This window comes from Leptodactylus fuscus, chromosome 3, assembly GCF_031893055.1.
Source record: "Leptodactylus fuscus isolate aLepFus1 chromosome 3, aLepFus1.hap2, whole genome shotgun sequence".
Lineage (NCBI taxonomy): Eukaryota > Metazoa > Chordata > Amphibia > Anura > Leptodactylidae > Leptodactylus > Leptodactylus fuscus.
The window spans coordinates 191296407-191317489 of record NC_134267.1 but is presented as its reverse complement, the minus strand read 5'-3'; the positions used below and the strand labels follow the sequence as shown (position 1 = coordinate 191317489).

The following is a 21083-nucleotide window of genomic DNA, read 5'->3' as shown; positions in this document are numbered from 1 at the left end:
ACCTGGGAGGACATGATATTGTGGGGGCATCCTGGGGGATGGGGGGACATGATACTGTGGGGGCAACCTGAGGCGGACATGGCACTGTGGGGGCAACCAGGGGGATGGGGGGAAAATAATTTTTTTGGGGGGTAACCTGGAGGGGGACATGAAAATGTGGGGCATTACATTTTATGGGGCCACTAGGTAGGCATTATACTGTGTGAGAGCCACTAAGGGGCATTCTACTATGTGGAGGCCATTGAGGGGGCAGTATAATTTGTGCAGGTCAAGTATTTTTAAGTGGTGGAGATGGGCCCACTTATGAAACCCAGGGCCCACCAATGTGTTAAAATAGCCCTGAACAGGACCCCCAAGTACCAAGTACTTGGACCGCCAGGACCAAGTATTATCTATAACACTGTTGACTTCTCATATTGTAGAGAAGCCTTTGGGTCACGATTGGCTTCTGTTGTGATAGCTACCTCTGGCTAATTGTGGGGGCCTAGACTTCAGAGATGAGAATTGGGAACCCAAAGTCTGTAGATATAGATATTCTTTCTGCCAATATTCTGGCGCTGTGTGCAAATCTTTGTCTTTCTTCCCTCAGCGACCAGATAGTTCATCTGTTACCAATCAATCTTTTACATTTCTTCTGGTGGTATTCCTTAGTCCCGGTTTTCATGCATCAGATCAGCATCTTATATTACCCAGCTCTCCTCATACACTGGAAACAGCATGAAATGTTACTATTGTCTGCCATGAGCAGGTGACATGTCAGCTCCTAATCCACACACCAGGTCTCTGAGAGGTCAAGGGATAATAAGACTCTATATGATCTGATATAAGCTGTGAGCTCGCTCATATTCGGATATTGTTAGCTCGGACATCAGGTCATGTTTGCTTTTGGACTTCCCACCTGTTCCTTGTGTGTTTTCTTGGTGTTGTTATAGGTGTGAATGTGTCACCACCACTGCCACGACTACGATATCACTCCATGTTATCTCATTATTATGGAGCATTGGTATTTATGTAAAGCACTATGGAATTAATGGTGCTATATAAATAAACAATAATAATAATATTTGTATGTTTTTCTTTCTATTGTATATGTCCTACATGCTCTTCCTAGTAATGGTGACTTACAATATATGTACACATATCCATCCCCAAGCTGGGGGTCAACAACAGGATATCAATTCAACATGCACGAAATTAAAGGAACGAAATTTAGAAAATAAGAGTGGCCATACCCTTTTTTGTGAGGTATCCGACACAGATGTGAGCCTAGCGTAACATATCTACTTCTGTTTTCTTGTTTGATTGTAGATAGGATATTATTCACAGATAGTGAGCAGCTTTACTGTGCTCATAGATTGTTTTTTCTGCTTAGCTGAATGTATTTGCCATGTATTTGCCTTTTCCTGGATCTTCTATATTATGGCCGCTTGGGCTTTTCTCAGATATTATTTGCAATTGTACAGTTTCTCCTGGCAGTATGGTAGAACAGTAGGAGTAACTGATAGGGGAGTGGGCAGACTACTCCTAACTGTACTGGGTTTTCTCATCTCCCTTTCTCAGCAGTTTGTGTACTGTCTCTTCTTCCCACTTCCTGTATTCTTCAACAAGCTTTTGGACGGGCTTTGACTGCTTTATGGACAGGACACTATGAAGTACCTCAGTAGATATAGACTTTGCCTTTACAATCAGATATTTATTATCCTTACTAGAAATCTAATATAAATGCAGATCAAATAATATGTAAAGTAAATGAAGAGCTCAACGGAAAAATGGCCTAAGTCCAAAAATCAATATTGTGAGAAAAACGAAATTTAAAGTTTTAGCCTAAAGCAAACGGGCATTATTGTGGAATATATCTATCCAATGTAATCAGCTAATGAACACCGTTAATCCTAATCATAAATTGTATTATTTATTAAAAAAATTGCAGCTTCATGTATAAATATTATTTATTTAATATAATTATTTAATTACTACTATTATTAAACGATGAAGAATAATAATTACCTGCCTCCCTTTTCGGCGCTAAATATGTGCAAAAGTCGATTTAGAGCCTTTTAAACAATAAGACAAAGTTTTTACACTAATATAAACAACAGACCGGAAGTCACGATTTCAATGAAAAAATGACCAACGAGAGTGAAGTAAGTAAGTTTGTATTGGACTTAGGCCATTATTCCATTGAATGTAAATTCTTCTGCATTGAAATATATGGACTTAGGTCATTAATCCTAGGTACCTTGTAAACCCAATGCATAGAACGAGGTACAAAGAAGCTTTCTAGGTAATAATTTGAAATATGACAAAATGTGGACTTAGGCCATTTTTCCGTTGAGCTCTTCAAATGTATATCATATTACATATGGTTGGAGAACACTTACATCCTCCCAGTATAGACAATGGACTTGCATTAAACTCAATGTTATCTTTGTGTTTATATAAGGAGATAATAGACATCATCCAATCCTTTATTAGCAAACTGCAATTAGCTGAACTGATTGCAGTAAGTAACAGCTCCAGGGAGTAGTGAGTGAGTCACATCATCTGAGATCAGATAACAGCCTGGTGAATTGACAATGATGATGTGCAAACAAAGGGAGGAATAATTTGGCATAGCAGGCAAATGAAGCAGAATTGCTAAAGCGTTGTATTTAGGAGAATTCTTGAATTTACATAGGCTAGCAGTATAGATAGGATTCTTGAGATGGGAATGCCTGTTTAACAGAAGCTTTCTACTGTCTATTAGCTTGTGTGTAATTGCCTAAGCTAATGAACTTTTACTATTACTGGTGGCTTGTTAGAGACATAATATAAGGAGGTGCTGTCTATGCTGAGATATTAGAAAACAAGGCAGCCATAATTGTTCTTGCATAAGGGTCCTCAGCTGTCTGTCTTCCGCTGGCAGCTTGACCGGCCTGTGTTGCTCACAGAGTAATAACCCGACATTGTTTCAGAAAGAACCACCAGCACAATCCCAGTGGCTACAGAAAGTAGGAGACTGCAGGCTCGTGTTTTAGTAGCCATGCTTTATGGATCTGAATTGGTTTATATGGACTGTTCTAGATGCAGAGTGTACAGGCTAGTAGATGAGATGGGCTCCCTCTGGTGTTTTGCTATAATATAACATAGGTAACAGTATTTAAGGTCTAGTTTTTGATCTCTTTGCTAGTAATAATCATCATAATTGTTGTGGCAATGACATGTATTTTATTTATTGTAATTGTGATCCATATTTATGCATCCATATTTACTTGTCTATTAAATGTTATATATGTAGTACAGTGTATAGCTAATATTATCTAGTTCAGGGCTACGTTTATTATTACTGCCATCAGGTAACGGTCCGAGCTGGATAGCAGCTGAACTTACCCACTATTTGTATATGTTAAACTACAACACTAATCCTGACCAGATGCACCCATGTCCTCGAAAGTCACCAATATTAGATCTGTGGGGGTCCAGTAGGCTTGTCCTGCTAGAAGTCCTTGCCTGTCCTCACCAGTCAGCGACCTACAGAAACAACTAAGGGTTTCACTAAAATACGTGACGTTCCATATCCTTTCCAGCAGTCATGGGCGGTGACATCTTCCACTGAACAAGCACCAGGGCACGGTGGGATCGGGCAGGGGCAAGGGACAGACGAGTATGCTTTTTTGTTTTTTTCACCTTCCCTGGCCTCCAGGGAAAAAAACTGTATTTTCCTGGACAACCCCCTTATCTATTGCAGCACTTGCATCTTCTATATACTGGATATAATTATAATTTGGAGCACACAGAACAGTATGTATATATGTATGTACGGAGTGTAGGCATAAAGCATGTCTTAAAATGCGCAGAATACAAACAGTGTGCCTAAAAAAGTCACAATACCGCAAGATTTATACCAATTTTTTTAGGAAAACATATAAAATCGCATTCCTTTTGATATTATAAAAACTTTGTTTAAAAAAATTCACAAAGCACTTGTCTTAAAACTATAATAAAAAATACAGTAAAATATTTTTTTTTTTTACCCTATTATTTATACAGTAATTGTTAGCGTTACAATGGCCACAGGCTACAATATTTTCTACATACAATGTTTTTTTCTGGACCACTGTAAGGGCTTCTTCACACAGGGCAAGAGGGGGCGGGTTTTGATTACGGTATTTTTCAGTAATCTTAATTTTTTCACATGAACATTGTGCCCATTGGCCATGTCTCTTTTTATTCCACTTTATTCATTTTTATGTCCATTTTTATAAAGGGATCCATAAAAATGCGCAAAAATAGAACATGACCTGTTTTCTGATGGTCCATTAAAACTATCAGTCAAAAAATTGGTCATGTGAATAATCCCCATTCACATGAATGGAATTTAATCAGCTGCACGAATAAACGGACGATTATGCCGTCTGTGTGAATTTAGGCTTAGGGTCTCAGGTTACAATGGCTCCAACCAATTAGAGGTGTAACTAACATCTTGTGGGCCCCGGTGCAGTCTTTTGTCCGGGCCCCCTACCTCATCCCTACAGTGAATTATTGATACTGATGGTTACGGGTGCTAAGCAGTGTAATCCACCTTAGTGTGGTTCGGGTAATCTGTGGGTCTCCTTGGCTTATGGGCCAGATGGAAGGTGCAATCTCAATACTGGTGCCAGTGATTATGGGCTCCCTAAGGCTCCTGGGCCCCGATGCGACTGCACCCCCTCAAGTTACGCCCCTGGAACCAATTAATATTGTAAATTTTAGGACCATTGTACATAGGTAAATGGAAAGGAAAAAGAGATGGTAAAGGTATAACTAATAAATACTCCTTTATTCATTAGGTTACTCCTGGTCACAAAACATCACACGTGGCATAAAGTGGACAGAACAGGAAACCTGTAAAAGTGACCCTGCTGAGATACACCGCAGCAAACAAACACCACGAGATCCGGAAAATTATCTGCAATTAAAATCAAATATAATTTCATAATTGACTTCTTTCAAGCCCAAATGCTGACGGCAAAGCGGAAAGCCAGAGGAGCACTATAGGTATTTGTACTGTAGAAAGCATGTGCTCTGCATACACTTGTAAAACACTTTACAATCTCTCGTGCCAACTCAGTATGGCTTTGATCATACAGAATATTTCCTATACTTTTTTTAATACATATACTGTATGTATAAATATATACAGAGCGAGCTGACTGTAAGAAGCCCCCACCCAATTCCACAATATTTCACATTACCCATTCCCGCTACATAACATCGTATTTATAATAATAATGGGAATCATTTTCCATAGGGCAGGGCATTACTAAGGTTTTAAAAAATCCAGGGCATGGAACTGATATTGGCATCGGGACAAAAGGAGCTATTTCCTAAGAAAAAGTGCATACTTTTCTTTCATAGGATCAAATGGATGGAACTGGGGTGAAATGAGGATCACATGGATAGCCAGAGCATTGCCGGCCCCTTACCATCTGTCATGCGAGGTTGTTGAATTTTATTTTAGTTAAAACTTAATTTTTGCTATGCTAATTTTTTTTTATTTTTTTTTAATGTAGAGTGTGAGCCCCATATAGGGATCACAATGTACATGTTTTTTATTCCTATCAGTATGTCTATGTAGAATGGGAGGAAACGCAAACACGGGGAGAACATACAAACTCCTTGCAGATGTTGTTCCTGGTGGGATTCAAACCCAGGACTCCAGCACTGCAAGGCTGCAGTGCTAACCACTGAGCCACCATGTAAAAGTTACAATCCCTATTAAGATATATTGAGTGTTTTAGTTGTGCGCCCTCAATATTCTTTGGAGCACTGAGCAATGTCGTATTGCCCCAATAGTCAGGTAACACCACAAGAGAACTTCCACTTCGGGGCAGTTATCATTAGGAGTTATACTAACTCTATTTTTCTAGTGCATGTTATGCTTTTTTTTTGCACAAATTTCATTACATTTATGTTAATGGCGCACAGCACATAGACAAAGTGCTGCCAATACAGGAAAACAGAAGTGTAGTTTTTGCACCAAAATGAGTGACATGTTCACAAGACTACACAATACTGAAAAATACTGCAAAATGTGGAAAAATGTTTCATTATGATTTCTGTTGTTTTTGAGGCTGACGGAGTGACTCTGTGACTTTTTGCATTTGCTGCATAAGTATGGTGTTCTCTCATATGTCAGATAAACCACTCTTTCTAAAGACCCCCCGAGTATAATGATAGCAGTGGTAGTGGCTGTCACCGGGCCCCTAATGCCCCGGGCCCTGTGACAGCTGCCTCTGCTGCTACGGCGGTAGTTACGCCACTGCGGATATGCCATATATTCCTGACAGATTTGATTCCCATTCGACATCTATCATGAGGATGAGGTGAAGTTCACAGACACAAGTGAATGGAGGAGGGCAGAGCATGTGCGAGTCTCTCCATTTACTTATATATTCGAGCAGGCAAGCAGCCTCCCAGAGGCGGACACATATCTATCAGACTTTTATGGCATGGTTCCATAAGGGAGGGAATTGGAATATCCCCTTTAAGATGAATAGTAGATTTGGAGCTACTGTCTGTTGTGTGTTGAGACCGCTGCTCCCTCCATACCAGTACTATATCCTCTCTAGCTGTGTGTATACTTGACATAAATGAGCTGTACTTCCAGATAAAAATAGCTACTGGACTGAAAGAGCCCTTTATGTGGGGCTTATTACCCTGAATTCGAGATTCCCCAAACTATTACCTAAATATGGAACTGATAATAATTTAATAGCATCTAGCTTAGGTGCTGTATGTCACATTGGCGCAATAAGGCGAAAATATTTTTCAAGATTCAATATTCAAGTCATTGAGGGTAAACGATGGAATGTGAAACGTCCTGTGCCGTGAACTTGGATGGATAGAATAGGGCAGTGTGTTATTCTGGAAGGTGAGTAGAGCGACTTATTCAACGTGTCTCTGACAGCTCTCATCGAGTTTGTAGTGTCGTGTATGTGTGAACTGTGTAAAGCAGCGGGGTCGATATTTACACAGCAGCGCCATTCCTTAAATCATCTTCACATGCCACAGCCATTCACTGCAGCTAGAGCGACTTGTGACTGTTTTACTATGGACTTGGGTATTTACTGCATGTAGTTTGGTGTTAGTAAATATGCCAAACATCTGTAGAGGCCGGAGATCCTGTACTTACTACTGATAGCCTGCAAGACAAGGACCAATGACATGGAAACCATCAGAGGATTTCCTGACAGTGTTTACCACTACTAACATCTTGGCTCTATGAAATGCTATGAAATGTGGTATTGGCAGGAGCTCAGTTATATATTATGGGATTAATATTTATATGCTTAATGGTCCCAAGTAAACTTAGGGTCAGTGTAACACGGATATGACATCTCTTGTGTATTTACAGACAAAGGATTCCGAGTGTTTTTCTTCTTCATTCTGCTTTGAGTACGCAGGATATGTAGGTGCTATACAAGCAAGTGAGAGGAAATCAACAGATGTCCATGTAAGAGAGATGATTTTGTAGACGCTCTATGCTCTGGCTAATAAATAAGAGTTCTAAATGGTGAATCTATCATCTATTAAAGAGTTTGTGGGGGACACAAGTTTGTGGGTTTTCCACACCGGTCTGTTTTAGCCGAGAATGTGCCTAATTTAGGACAATGTCCAGGCCTCACCATAAGTAGGTATATCTCCCTACAATAAATGCACAGAAATAGAAATTTACACCATATCTGGCTTCAGTCATTGTTTATGCCAGAAAACCAGTGTAAGTGATGATAGATGTGCCATAAGTAACATGCCGAAAGCAAAATCCTTGAGGTAGGTTCTCACTGTGCAGCATCCCAGAGTGAGCTGCTATATGTTTTATGTTTATCACTTGTACCTCGGGGTTGTCTTGTTTGTCCTGTCCTCTATGTAATATGTTAAATGTGGAATATGTGCTATTTTCTTAGTGTTTGCACTTTCTACAGTATGAATATTGCCATACTACCTCATGGTCAATCACAGACCACTGGGCGGGGTTGAAGAGAGGGTTTATAGTCCCCTGTTGGGAGTTACAGGACACTCCAGAGTAGTGTTGCAGCAGATCTGAGGTTTCATCTTGCATGTGCCATGCTGTGCTGAGCAGTGGGAGAACTCCACTAAGGTTCCATCATACACCAGTCCAGCCTCTAGGAGGAAATCTTATTAAACCAGGTTTGTCCAGAGATAGCCCCTGAGATAGGGAGAAAGTTTGATGCATCTCTGAGTATCCCAGTTTCAGCTGGAGACAGCCCCTGAGATAGGGAAAAAGTTTGGTGCGTTTCCGAGAGACATCTGCCGCCCGTGCCAGTAGGAGCAACAGAGGTGCCTGACAGGAGTAGTTCACCCGGGCCTAGTTTTTCAGGTACTCAGATCTCTATCAGGACTCTTTGCCCCGCTTCGGCCCCTATCTACTGATGTTGGGAGTGGTAAGAAAGGAGGAGCAGGCGAAGTGTATTGCTGCAGAGTCTGTATGATCCCTGGTTAAACCTCCTAAGATCAAGGATTTGGGGAATTAGAAATGTATTTGTACCCATCTGCAAGCTGCTAGTGAATCTATTTAAGCTGTTTAATAAAAGAGTTCTTTGGTTTACCCCGCAACACTGGACTCTTGAGTCATTGCCTGCATCAACATCAAGGGCCCTTCTGAACACCATAACGCCGGCTCAGCTAAGAGAGGTTCCCTCTGCCAACTAGAAGTGCCCCAGGGGAAACAGGATCACTATCATCTCCCTCAGATAGTGCTGCAGGACCCCCCCTTGGCTGCGCACAGCCGTGGAAAGGGAGTGGGGTGAGAGTGGAGCATCCCCAGCCTAGCAGGTGGCACAGCCAGTGTCGTCCTTAGGGCTAGTTCACACGTGAGTATAAGGGGAGGTTTTTGACAGCGGATTTTGCGTCCAAAACCTCCCCTTATAATGGTGGTCTATGGAGACCGCCGGGCTTCTGTTCTCCGCTAGCGGCGAGCTGCTGCTAGCGGAGAAAAGAAAGGACATGTCCTTTCTTCAGGTGGAAGCCGCGCTGTATCAGTCGCGCGGCTTCCGCCCCCCGCAGCTCCCTCCTATGTCAGCTCATTCATTTGAGCCGACAGCAGAGGGTTAAGCCGCGACAGCGATGGTCGCGGCGGGCGGGTTTTGACAAGAGAGAGACGCGGCTCGCCGCGTCTCTCTCTGTGTCAAAACCCGCGCGGGCAGTTCACGTGTGAACTAGCCCTTACTCTCACTCACCGATCTCCTCTTCGGGGTTGTACGCTGCAATTGAGGCCTGTGATCACTTGAGTAGGTATTTTCCATTGAGGTGTGATGAGATTTGGAAGTTAAAGACCAGCAGAGGCCTAGCAAGAATCCTAATACCCAGCTGGTAAATCGGCGAGGTGATTCATCACTTTTCTTTTTTTTTAATTTACTCCTTTTTATTTTTTAGCCTAAAACCCCCTTAGGCAGAGGCCCCACATTGTGGAAATGCAGCTTTTTTTGTTAAGTTTTTTTGAGCCAATGCCAGGAGTGGATTGAGCAGAAGGTAGAAGTATAAGAACTTCCTATATATTTCCCATTCCTTTTGTAGCCATTCTTGGCTTTGGCTCAAAAATATACAGCAAAATCTGTAACAAAAAAAGTTGCGATTCCTAATATGGTATTTTTTTTTCAGATCATATAACCTATTTTAGTAACTAGTATTGAAGGTTGAATTTTACTCATGTAGTAGTTGCTAAGTCACACCGCGGTTTATTACGTTATGTACAAATCTATTACTTTTTAACTTCACTTACATCAAATGTAGCAATCTGTAAAATGAAAACTAGATAGCACCAGTTCAGACCAGAAGATATATGGAGATATATACAGTACAGACCAAGAGTTTGGACACACCTTCTCATTCAAAGAGTTTTCTGTATTTTCATGACTATAAAAATTGTAGATTCAGGGGAACCACACAGTGGCTCAGTGGTTAGCACTGCAACCCTGCAGCGCTGGAGTCCTGGTGCTCAAATCCCAAGGGCAAAAAAACATCTGCATGGAGTTTGTATCGATTTCCATTCCAAAGACATACTGATAGGGGGAAAAAAATGTACATTGTGAGCTCTATGTGGGGCTCACAATCTACATTTAAAAAAAAATAAAGAAATTGTAGATTCACACTGAAGGCATCAAAACTATGAAGTAACACGTGGAATTATATACTTAACAAAAGCGTGTGAAACAACTGAAAATATGTCTTATATTCTAGGCCCTTCAAAGTAGCCACCTTTTGCTTTGATTCCTGCTTTGCACACTCTTGGCATTCTCTTGATGAGCTTCAAGAGGTAGTCACCTGAAATGGTCTTCCAACAGTCTTGAAGAAGTTCCCAGAGATGCTTAGCCCTTGTTGGCCCTTTGCCTTCACTCTGCGGTTCAGCTCACCCCAAACCATCTCGATTGGGTTCAGGTCTGGTGACTGTGGAGGCCAGGTCATCTGGTGTAGTACCCCATCACTCTCCTTCTTGGTCAAATAGCACTTACACAGCCTGGAGGTGAGTTTAGGGTCATTGTCCTGTTGAAAAATAAATGATGGTCCAACTAAACGCAAACCGGATGGAATAGCATGCCGCTGCAAGATGCTGTGGTAGCCATACTGGTTCAGTATGCCTTCAATTTTTAATCAATCCCCAACAGTGTCACCAGCAAAGCACCCCCACACCATCACACCTCCTCCTCCTCCATGCTTCACGGTGGGAACCAGGCATGTAGAGTCCATTCGTTCACCTTTTCTGCGTCGCACAAAGACACGGTGGTTGGAATCAAAGATCTCAAATTTGGACTTGTCAGACCAAACACAGATTTCCACTGGTGTAATGTCCATTCCTTGTGTTCTTTAGCCCACACAAGTCTCTTCTGCTTGTTGCCTGTCCTTAGCAGTGGTTTTCTAGCAGCTCTTTTGCCATGAAGGCGGCGGCTGCACAAAGTCTCCTCTTAACAGTTGTTGTAGAGATGTGTCTGCTGCTAGAACTCTGTGTGGCATTGACCTGGTCTCTAATCTGAGCTGCTCGTGACTCGGATGAACTTATCCTCCGCAGCAGAGGTGACTCTTGGTCTTCCTTTCCTGGGGTGGTCCTCATGTGAGCCAGTTTCTTTGTAGCGCTTGATGGTTTTTGCAACTGCACTTGGGGACACTTTCAAAGTTTTCCCAATTTTTCGGGCTGACTGACCTTCATTTCTTAAAGTAATGATGGCCACTCGTTTTTCTTTACTTAGCTGCTTTTTTCTTGCCATAATACAAATTCTAACAGTCTATTCAGTAGGACTATCAGCTGTGTATCCACCTGACTTCTGCACAACACAACTGATGGTCCCGACCACATTTATAAGGCAAGAAATCCCACTTATTAAACCTGACAGGGCACACCTGTGAAGTGAAAACCATGTCCGGTGACTACCTCTTGAAGCTCATCAAGAGAATGCCAAGAGTGTGCAAAGCAGTAATCAAAGCAAAAGGTGGCTACTTTGAAGAACCTAGAATATAAGACAGATTTTCAGTTGTCACAATTTTTTGTTAAGTATATAATTCCACATGTGATAATTCATAGTTTTGATGCCTTCAGTGTCAATCTACAATTTTCATAGTCATGAAAATACAGAAAACTCCTTGAATGAGAAGGTGTGTCCAAACTTTTGGTCTGTACTGTATATGTATATCCCAGTGTGTGTGTGTGTGTCTGTGTCTCTCTCTATATTATCCAGTGTATATGAGGAAAAATGGTCATAGAGAAAAATCACACATTATTTCATATTAAAAAGTAATTTATTAATATAAAAATCCTGTAAAAAGTAATAATAAAATGTGTTTAATTCACCATCTCTAGTAAAATATTCATATATATATTTCAGATCTAGTTACAACACCATAACCTTTCATTTATTCTTGAACACCTCGAATAATAGCAAATAATATTCATTAAATAATAAGATAGAGGTAAAAATCTTTAAGGAGTGTGGTTCTTAAATATAACATACATATACCTAGACTATTTATGTATAATACTGTGTATTCAGTCTACAGTTTCTTCATCTGGCCATGACAGATCCTGAATGGTGCCAGATTATGAAAGGTCAAAGAATCAAAGCAGAAACAACACAAAGATTTTTTAGAGTACGTACAGAAACTGGTGAATTCCACATTATGGACTAGCCAATAGTATATGTACTATCCAATGCTATATGTAAATTGGGGGTGGCTTGTCTGACCCACAGCGCCACCACCAGTCAGTAGCAAGAGCCACAATGCTGGAGGTATCACAGTGTAAGGAGATGAACTACATAGCTCCAAATACTATGTAGTAACTTGGTCACTACAGCTCAGTCCCCATTTATTGCCCCAATCTCATATTGATGACTTATACCAATATGTAAGTCCTGAAATGTCCATTGGTTTATTGCTTCAGTACGTCTAAAATTCTATGCAGGCCTATGTGTTTTCATGGTTACAGACTACAAACAAATTTTTTTTGCAGTTTTCCATTTTTGTAGATGATTTATAAAGTAACCTTTTTACTGTGAGGGGCAAATAAGTTTCAAAATAAGAAATAAAAAACATAAAAATGGAACTTCACTATTGGCCACAAGAGGTGGGCACCATACAATACAAAGCACCAAAGCCACAATGTAGGATTTAATAAACTTGTAGGACAGAAGAACTACATTTGCCTCTCCCTGGGCTTCTGATTCCAGCGGTGGCAGCTCTGCTCTCCTGTATACAGATCCGCTGGCTGATGTCAGCAGTGATGTCACATCTGTGCTAGCCTATCACAGGCCGCAGCGGTGAGCTGGAACGTGAAACCTGTGAAGATATCACCGCTAAGGCCTGTGATCGGCTATAGTGGTCACCTGGTACATAGAGTCGGAGACCTGTAAACAGAAGGCCGGATCTGCCACTGCTGGAAATGGAGGACTGAGGAGTGCTGGGTAAAGTTTTCTATGTTCACCGCCCCTTCAGCAATCCTATTAAACATAAAAAAGTCAGACAACCCATTGAACAGTCTTCATTTAGGGTGGGATTGTCAGAGGACCTTTCACCATTTGGGGCACATGCGGTTTAATACACCACTAGAAAGCCTATACTGCACTGAATTCAGCTATCGGCTTTCACGATCTGTGCCCCAAGTGCCGGTACTGTAGTTCTTCACTGTCAGAAGGGCGTTTATGACAGTCAGTCAGGAAAGCCCTTGCTCAGAGCAGCACCTATAGCGCTGTACTGTTGGCTTTCTAGCAGTGTATTAAACCGTATGTGACCCAGATGATGAAAGGTCCTCTGGGGGTGGTCCTGCAAGAAGCATTTATAGAGCCTGCACCCATCACTCCGTCCAAAGCTACGGCAATGGCAGTGACACAGACTATGAAAGCAAGACACGACTGCTGCTCCATTCAGTCCCTTCCTAGTCACAGTCTTACTGCTTGGGGAATAAGGGGTAGGGGTATTCTTATAATCACAGATCTAGGATTTATCACCTATCCAGCAGACAGATGATAAAGCTTCTGGCTGGAGTTCCCCTTTAAAGTTGTAAGTGTAAACATCTCCTTAGCTGTAGTCATCATAGTGTGGGCTGTGAGTAGGTGGCATTTACCAACCATCACAGTGTAGTTAGTCTTAAAAATGTTATCTGCAGTAATATTTCATAGGCCACTACTGAAAGAACAATTCAGCTGAATCAAAGGAGAACATCAATCATACAAGATAGGGATTTTATTCCTGGCTGTAAATTCCTTTCATGTGATGATTAATCTGCCCCGTAAGAGAATATCCCCTTGTAATAAATTTATGACTGTACGGCATATAAAATATGTTTTATGACAACAGATCAAAAACCAAATGAGTATTTATCATTTCATAACTTACAGTACTTTGTAGTGGCCTTAGCTGGTGTTTACCAAGTAACTTTATTATGTGCCTGCTAGAAATGTGAGCCCGAGACTCTCCATAGAGATGACTAGTCCAGCTACAAGTAGTTCTAGTAGGTACATTCAGATGAAGTTTCTTTCTTTATATTCAGGTTAATGACCAGAACGTAAGGTCTGTTGTCTGCGTTTCACCTCCAGTTCGATCTGCTCTTGTAGTGTGTTTACCTGAAATTATATGGATATCATGTGTACAAAATATATCAATACTTCAAACCAAAGGCACCGAAACCCCACAAATGTAATACATTCATTAAACATTTATAAAAATACACAATATATATTATGTCAGAGAGCCAAATGGAAATTTATCTACCGTTTTACATTCCCTGCAGAGTGGAATCTAGCAAATCTCATCCACACATTGCGGAAAAATACATGCAACGGATACGATGCGATCTCCAACACTGTTGCAGTATTGGAAATCGCAGTATGACAGTTTTACCTATGGAAACACCATCGGTCTCTGTATAGTTATAATGGAAGCAGGTTTCCTGTCAGGACTTTCTATTAAAAGTGCTGTGTGTGAAAAAACGTGATGCGTTGCTGCAGCGGTTTTCCCTGCAGCACTTTTTTGCCTTAGCTTCAAAGCCACAATCACATTGAAAACTGCAGCAAAATAGCATAAATTTTCTAATGTAACTGCAGCATCTGAATACATGTTGGCTTTGCTCTTCAAGTGTAGTAAGAAGTTTGCAGATTTTCTATAGTATCTCCATATGCCTATATGTCAGGATATACAACATACTACATTTTATGGCTTTTAGACTCTGTTTAACGTTACGATAGTATTTGATACCAGTCGGAAGTATTTACCTGCTCCTCCAGTCCTCTGATCCTCTGTCTGTGGGCTCGCTCTCTAGTCTCCAGTGTACTTTCTGCCTGTTGCTGACTAAGGCGTAGTCTTTCACCCTCCGTATCCAGCTCTTGGCGATGTCTCATACTCAGTTCCATAAGTCGCTGAGAATGAGCACGTTCCATCTCTGTCATCTGTGTCTGGTTTAATATAATAAATGACAATATATCTGATTTAGTTCTAGAAGTAATAAATGTTTCTCACGAGTTAGTCAGAAAGATGATAAATACTATGAAGCATCATTGTATACTCATAGGGACAGAATCAGATTCAAGGATTTCTTACAATGTCCCAATGTGAAACATATCACTGATCAGGTAAATAAAAAAACTTTGCTGTATCTGGTTCCAGCATGGAAGATAATATTCAAGTCATAGTGCTCCTCTCAAGTTATACTATTGGACTTGTGTCATATACAAGTAAGGGATGCCATGTGGGTGTGGGATGAGTAGATGGATTATTTTTGGCTTCATAGTACGCAGGAGATGATCACAATATCAGACCATTTGTAGAATTAATACAAGTGCACATAACAGTCTAGCTGGAGTCAGTAGTGGTCGATGTGTAATATACCTCTAAGTACTGATTCTGTCTCTGCGCCTCTGTCATATCTTTTTTTAGGGATGTCACCAATTGGTTTAATTGTTCCTTCTCTACGCTGAGCCGTTGTGTTTCCCCTTCCAAACGCAGCTGCTCGCGCTTCACCTGTGAGGGATAGAGCAATGTGAATAACAACATAAGTCTGCAAAATGTAAATGCTGGAGGTGCCCCCAGGTCAGGTTAACATATTAATATACACTGTGGTGTGTTTCCCTTAGTCTGTGTCTGAAGTCTTGTATGATAAGGCTGTATATATATATATATATATATATATATATATATATATATATATATATATATATATATATATATATATATAGGCCATATACATTAGATAGCTGTCGGCTATCCAATAAGTATGGCCAGTTGGCTAAGCATGCATGTGTTCTGACTGGGAAGAGAGAAGCTGCTGCAACCTCTGGCAGCGTATCTCTCCTGCAAACAAAAGGATTAGGCATGTTCAATTCCAGTAGCCCTTTCTACCTTCCTCCTTTTTGCAGACGGTAATCACAACCCAATACACATTAGATAGTTGGGCAGTCCTGCTGATATCATTGGGTTTAGCCAACATTAATCCATTGTGGCAGTCCAACTGAAGGCTAAGGCCTAATGTGGCCGAAAGGCAACATTTTTGTTGTAGTTTTTGCTGTAATTTTTTTTTTTGAGCCAAAGCCAGGAGCGGATTGAGCAGAAGGGAGAAGTATAAACTTTCTAGATATTTCTCATTCCGGCTTGTAGTCATTCTTGGCTTTGGCTCAAAAAACCACAGCAAAATCTGCTCCAAAAAAAGCTGCGTTTTTGCAACGTGTATCCTCAACCTAATTGTAATGTTATTCCTAACTGTACTGTACATGAATCTTGTTACCTTTTCCAGAGCAGCTCTCAGAGAGTTGTTCCCTTTCTCTAGAAGTGAGGCAGAATGTTGAATTTCCTGTTTATTGATCTCGACCTGTGTCTTGTCCCCTTGCAGCACCTTCAGTCTTTCCTGCAGGTCAGCCAGTGAAACAGTCAGGTCCTTCTCCCTCTGCTGATGCTTGAGAAGAGCCTGAATAGGGGACACAACCAAATAGAAAGTTTGCTTTTCTCAGACATATCATGAAAACTGCAATTTTCGAGTTTAGAAACTTCTAATTCTAAGACACTTATAAAGGGGTTGCCAATTTTCAGACACATATTGAAAAGCAAAAATGTTATTGTTTGTATAATGAAACGTTCTACAATTTACCAGTATGCTCTCTGTATAAACTCCTCACGGTTTTCTACATCTCTGCTTGCTGTCATTCATTCTGCTTACTTCCAGTGGATAAAAATCAGTCCATGGTCATGTGACAGTCCATGGTCATGTGATGGACACACAGCCGCACATACCACAGTCCATCAGAGGTCCAGAACAACGGAGAGGCAAACTGCTAACATAGTGGTATCACAGAGTCTAACAGATCCCATTGACTATAATGGGATTCATTGGGTGTCCGTCGTTTCAAAACTAAAACCAACGACGGAAAAAGTCATCTCTGCAGGCCTTAACCGTAAAGAGGTCATTAGGGTTTTATGCTCTTTTCCCCGAGTTCTACCACAAGATTCTGGCCTTGTTTCTGACCCTGAATCATGTGATCATGTACATGTTCACAGCTAGTTATTAACCTGGACTATGGGGGCTGCCTTTACTATTATAAGATGCATTCAGCCAATCCCCATAGTACAGATAACTGGCAGTGAGAGGAGGACGAGCGACTTAGGTGCTGCTTCCAGTCATACGGCCCATGTTGAAATAAGCCCGAAAACCCGTGGCTTATCTGTAACAGAACCCTGGGAAAATGAGTATAGAAGCCCTCCATGGAGAAACCTTTTAATAGATTTCCCCCAGCATTTATTTTATTGTCACAAAGTTCTTATAGAATTTTATCTTCTTTTAAAGGGAATGATAACACTTTTGAGGAATCGCCATTTATTTATACCATATTTGCACCTCACCTGCTGCAGCTCCTCTGATCTGGCCTGATATTCCCTGCAGGTTAGCTGCAGCTCTCCCAGCTGCTGTTGGTGCTCCTGTACTGTCTGTGAAAGGCGCAGGTTCTGTCTCTTGCTGTCACTCAATGCCTGCCGTACTGAATCCAGCCGCTCCTGGCGATAAATAACACATTGTGAACATATGAAAAGAAAACCATTAGGATACCAGCCAACATTCCAGATTATACAAATGGCTGCACACCCAAACCTGTCCCATGATAACTGGGACCACATCCAGGTATGCATTATCTGTGCAGGTGATTCGTTTTGCTGAACTGAGGCTCCTTAGTGTATGTCTGTTACCTGTAACACTCGTCTGTCTTGCTCAGCGGCTGTCAATGCTCCCTGTAGCCTGTTCACATCATCTTGTAGGTTCCCTCTACCAGCTGCTGCTTCTCCAAGTGCCTGTGAGAGCCCCTGTGACTTCTCTTGCAGCTGCCGCTCACCATCCTGTGACCTGGACAATGCAAGGCTTAACCGCTGCACCTCCCTCTGTAGAGCGGCCTCCCTATCCTCACTCTCCTTCAGGTGGTCCTGTAAGGAATGTGTTCTGTCCTGCAGTGACTGCACTTCTGCTTCCCTCTCTGCAAGACATAGGAGTGTTCTCTCCAGTTCGCCCTCCAGAGAACGGCGTCTTAGCTCCAAGTCTGTGCCACGGTTCTCTGAAGCTTCAAGTACGTCTCTTAGGCTCTTGCACTCCAGCTCGTGCCTGCCTTCATCAGTGCGAGACCGGCACAGTCGCTCCTGAAAGAATCAATGAGGCATCACCCATAAGAACATGTGCCACGTGTACATAAATGTACATATTTGTCAATTTGTTAGCACATTTTCAACTTAGAAGTAAAGTAGTTGGACTTCAGCTACTTAACAGTCACAATTACAATGGATTATTACTACAATTGTGAAATAGGGGTATTAAACGGATGGGGCAATGAAGATACAAAAAACCCCATTACTCACCTCTCCCTGGGCCTCCACTTCCAGCGGCAGCTCTATTCTTCTATATACAGTTACCGCTGCAGCCAATCACAGGCCTCAGCAGTGACCTCTTCAGAGGTATGTGAGTGCTGGGACGTGTAGCTAGTGAAGAGGTGATGGCTGAGGCCTGTGATTGGCTGCGACGGTAACCTGGCACAAACAACAGGGATGGCTGTAAACTAAAGACCCTACCTGGCGATGCTGGAAATGGAGGCCCGCACAAAGGTGAAAAAAGTTTTTATGTTCATGAGCCAATCTACAGCCCTTTTAAATATTAAAAAAGTTAGACAACCCCTTTAAAAAGGTTGCGAACAATTAGAAAATTCTGCCCGCTTTCTTCCAGAAACAGCACCACTTTTGTCTGGAGGCTAGGTTTGGTATTGCAGCTCCATTTCCTTGGCTTAACTGCAATACCTCACACAGACCATGGAAAAAAGGAGTGACTGTTTCAGAAGGGAAGCAGACATGTCTAATAAATCTCATGCAACCCCCTGGATGCTTAGTTATGAGTACTTCCATGGATTTAGCATACCCAAGAATATGTTCCACCTATTATATTGTAGGTACTGTGGGTAGCGACAGCAGTAAAGGTCATTCGGGGTCCCCGGGAGGGCATTCCCAGCAAATGTTTGAGAGAACACATCCAAATAAATGGGTGGAGAGGATTTGTTCCACAGTAGACATTCCTGTTTACCGACACGCCCAGTTCAGGTAACATAAACCGTAGGCGTAAGCATGTGACAAGGTTGAGGTATAGCAATGATAATTGGAATAAGGGCAAGGACACCATAGGTATAACATTCATCGCACAATCTTTTTCATGGTATTGCATTCATGTTATTGACACAGTCTATTGACTTTCTCCATACCTGTAGATCCCTCTTCTCATCTTCGCTGACACGTAAACTGTGCTCCAATTTCAAGGCTCGCTCTCCCGCAGCTTGTCGGTCTATCTCCACTTGACGCAAGTTGTCCTGCAGCAGGCGCATTTCTGTATGAGTGGTGCCAAGGCGTTCCTCCATTTTCTGTTGCCCTTTTATAACATCAAAATACTGTGAGGGTCGAAAGGAAATTAGGTTCCTCAAAACAGGCACACAAACTGTGGATAAGCATCTTTGACCCTGTGATTTCTTAAAGGGATTGTCTCATCAGAGACAACCCCTTTCCCAATGAAGGCACTGCTGGTGAATGTCTAATACACATGACATGTCCTCTGTAGTAGCAAAACCTGGTAGCCATTCAGAAGAATGCCTGTCAGTGTAAGACAAGGGTAGTTCAAGTCCACCACAACAGGAGGATCAAAATGTGCTCTTGATTCTGGTTCATAGAAGGGGTCCTCAATTGGAAACTTCCCACTATGACATCCGTACACGCTAATAGGGCATATGGTTAAGGGTTATCTTCATGAGACATGGATGGCCCTCCTCGTGCAGCTCTCCTTTTTGGCTAACAGAAGAAGGTTCTTAGAAGTAAATCCCTTCTATAAAATATTAGATTAGGGATTTGTCGGGGTGCAGTTTCAGATTGTTTAGGGGTGTGTCAGGGTGCAGTACTGGGACTGGCCTTGTCAGGGTGGGAGTTATAAGTGGGTCAAATAGGGCACAACACATGGTATAAAATAGACATACTTTCTCTGTCTGGAACCCAATGCAGCAAAGATGTCCAATTCCATGTGCTATAACATGGTAAGACTGTTCCAATTTTTGTACATTGGTTGCACATTTGTGGGGTAATTTACTATATGGCCTAAGATATACTATATGTGTGCAATACATTGGGTGTTTTGGATATATTCTACTAATTTTTATACTTATACGACTTTTTTATCTACATGATTTATTAAAAATTAAGTCTTAGAGGGTTCTCTAATGCGGTTTTGATATTCCCATGATATCACGCCCCGATGCTACATGCCTTTGACTATATATTATTATTCTTTTAACTTATGATTTGCTTGTAATACTGTTGATCCAAAGAAGCTGGTAATAGCTCTGGTACATGCTTGACACATACTATTCTATGGGTCCATGTTGTACCTCTCTATTCCGCCAGTGCTTTTAGAAGAGAATACCAAGATACATGGGAGTTCACGGACAGCAATATGGCCTATTTCATATAGACTCCCAAGTACTGTCTGAATTGCAGTATACAGTATACAGATGCCGTATGCTACTGTGTAAAACTGCAAATAGAAATTTCTATTTCTAACTAACAGTACTAAGAATTGCTCCCAAAAATAAAACCTTGTGTGACACGAAGTGAGTTTTACAGAGGCGGGGTGTTGCACGCAGACCTAAATTAGCTGTCATCCCTTTGTAAGCATGAAATGTAAAAAGCTGTCATCGTGTCTTTTATATCGCGCCGTTCTTTACTGAGGATGGATCTTCAAGAACAGAAAGTGATGTTCCCCATTTCTGAGATAATCCATGCCATTATGTTACAGCTTGTGAAGCTTCTTGTACAGAAAATAGGATAAGGTTCCCTCCCTTCCCAGCTCCTTGTTATGGCAGTAGGGTTACACCCTTTTATAACGTAGCCCCAGGCTGGGAAGTTTTAGTTCTGAGAACTGTTCATAAACAGCACAGAGCACAGAAAGGGTGACATGAAGAGGTGTCTAAAGCTAGCAGGCGTAAGAATATAATCCTCTACAAATGGATCCTATTGTGTTCTTTACATCAGACGTCTACATTATAGCGTATAAAGAAACTTTATCATTGGCA

General features: G+C 41.5%; 1 protein-coding gene across 1 annotated transcript in view; it reads right to left on the bottom strand.

Moving 5' to 3' along the window:
• Positions 1–13498: 13498 nt before the first annotated feature.
• The window catches only part of LOC142198549 (uncharacterized), a 74414-nt gene continuing 66829 nt past the window's right edge, over positions 13499–21083 (bottom strand). Inside the window, exons 30-36 of the mRNA XM_075269582.1 lie at positions 19233–19396; positions 17689–18129; positions 17350–17499; positions 16241–16420; positions 15349–15480; positions 14736–14915; positions 13499–14087 (exon numbers count right to left, since the gene is read on the bottom strand). Coding sequence (XP_075125683.1) covers positions 14016–14087; positions 14736–14915; positions 15349–15480; positions 16241–16420; positions 17350–17499; positions 17689–18129; positions 19233–19396 — 1319 coding nt within the window. The 3' untranslated portion in view covers positions 13499–14015. The remainder of the gene's footprint in view (positions 14088–14735; positions 14916–15348; positions 15481–16240; positions 16421–17349; positions 17500–17688; positions 18130–19232; positions 19397–21083) is intronic.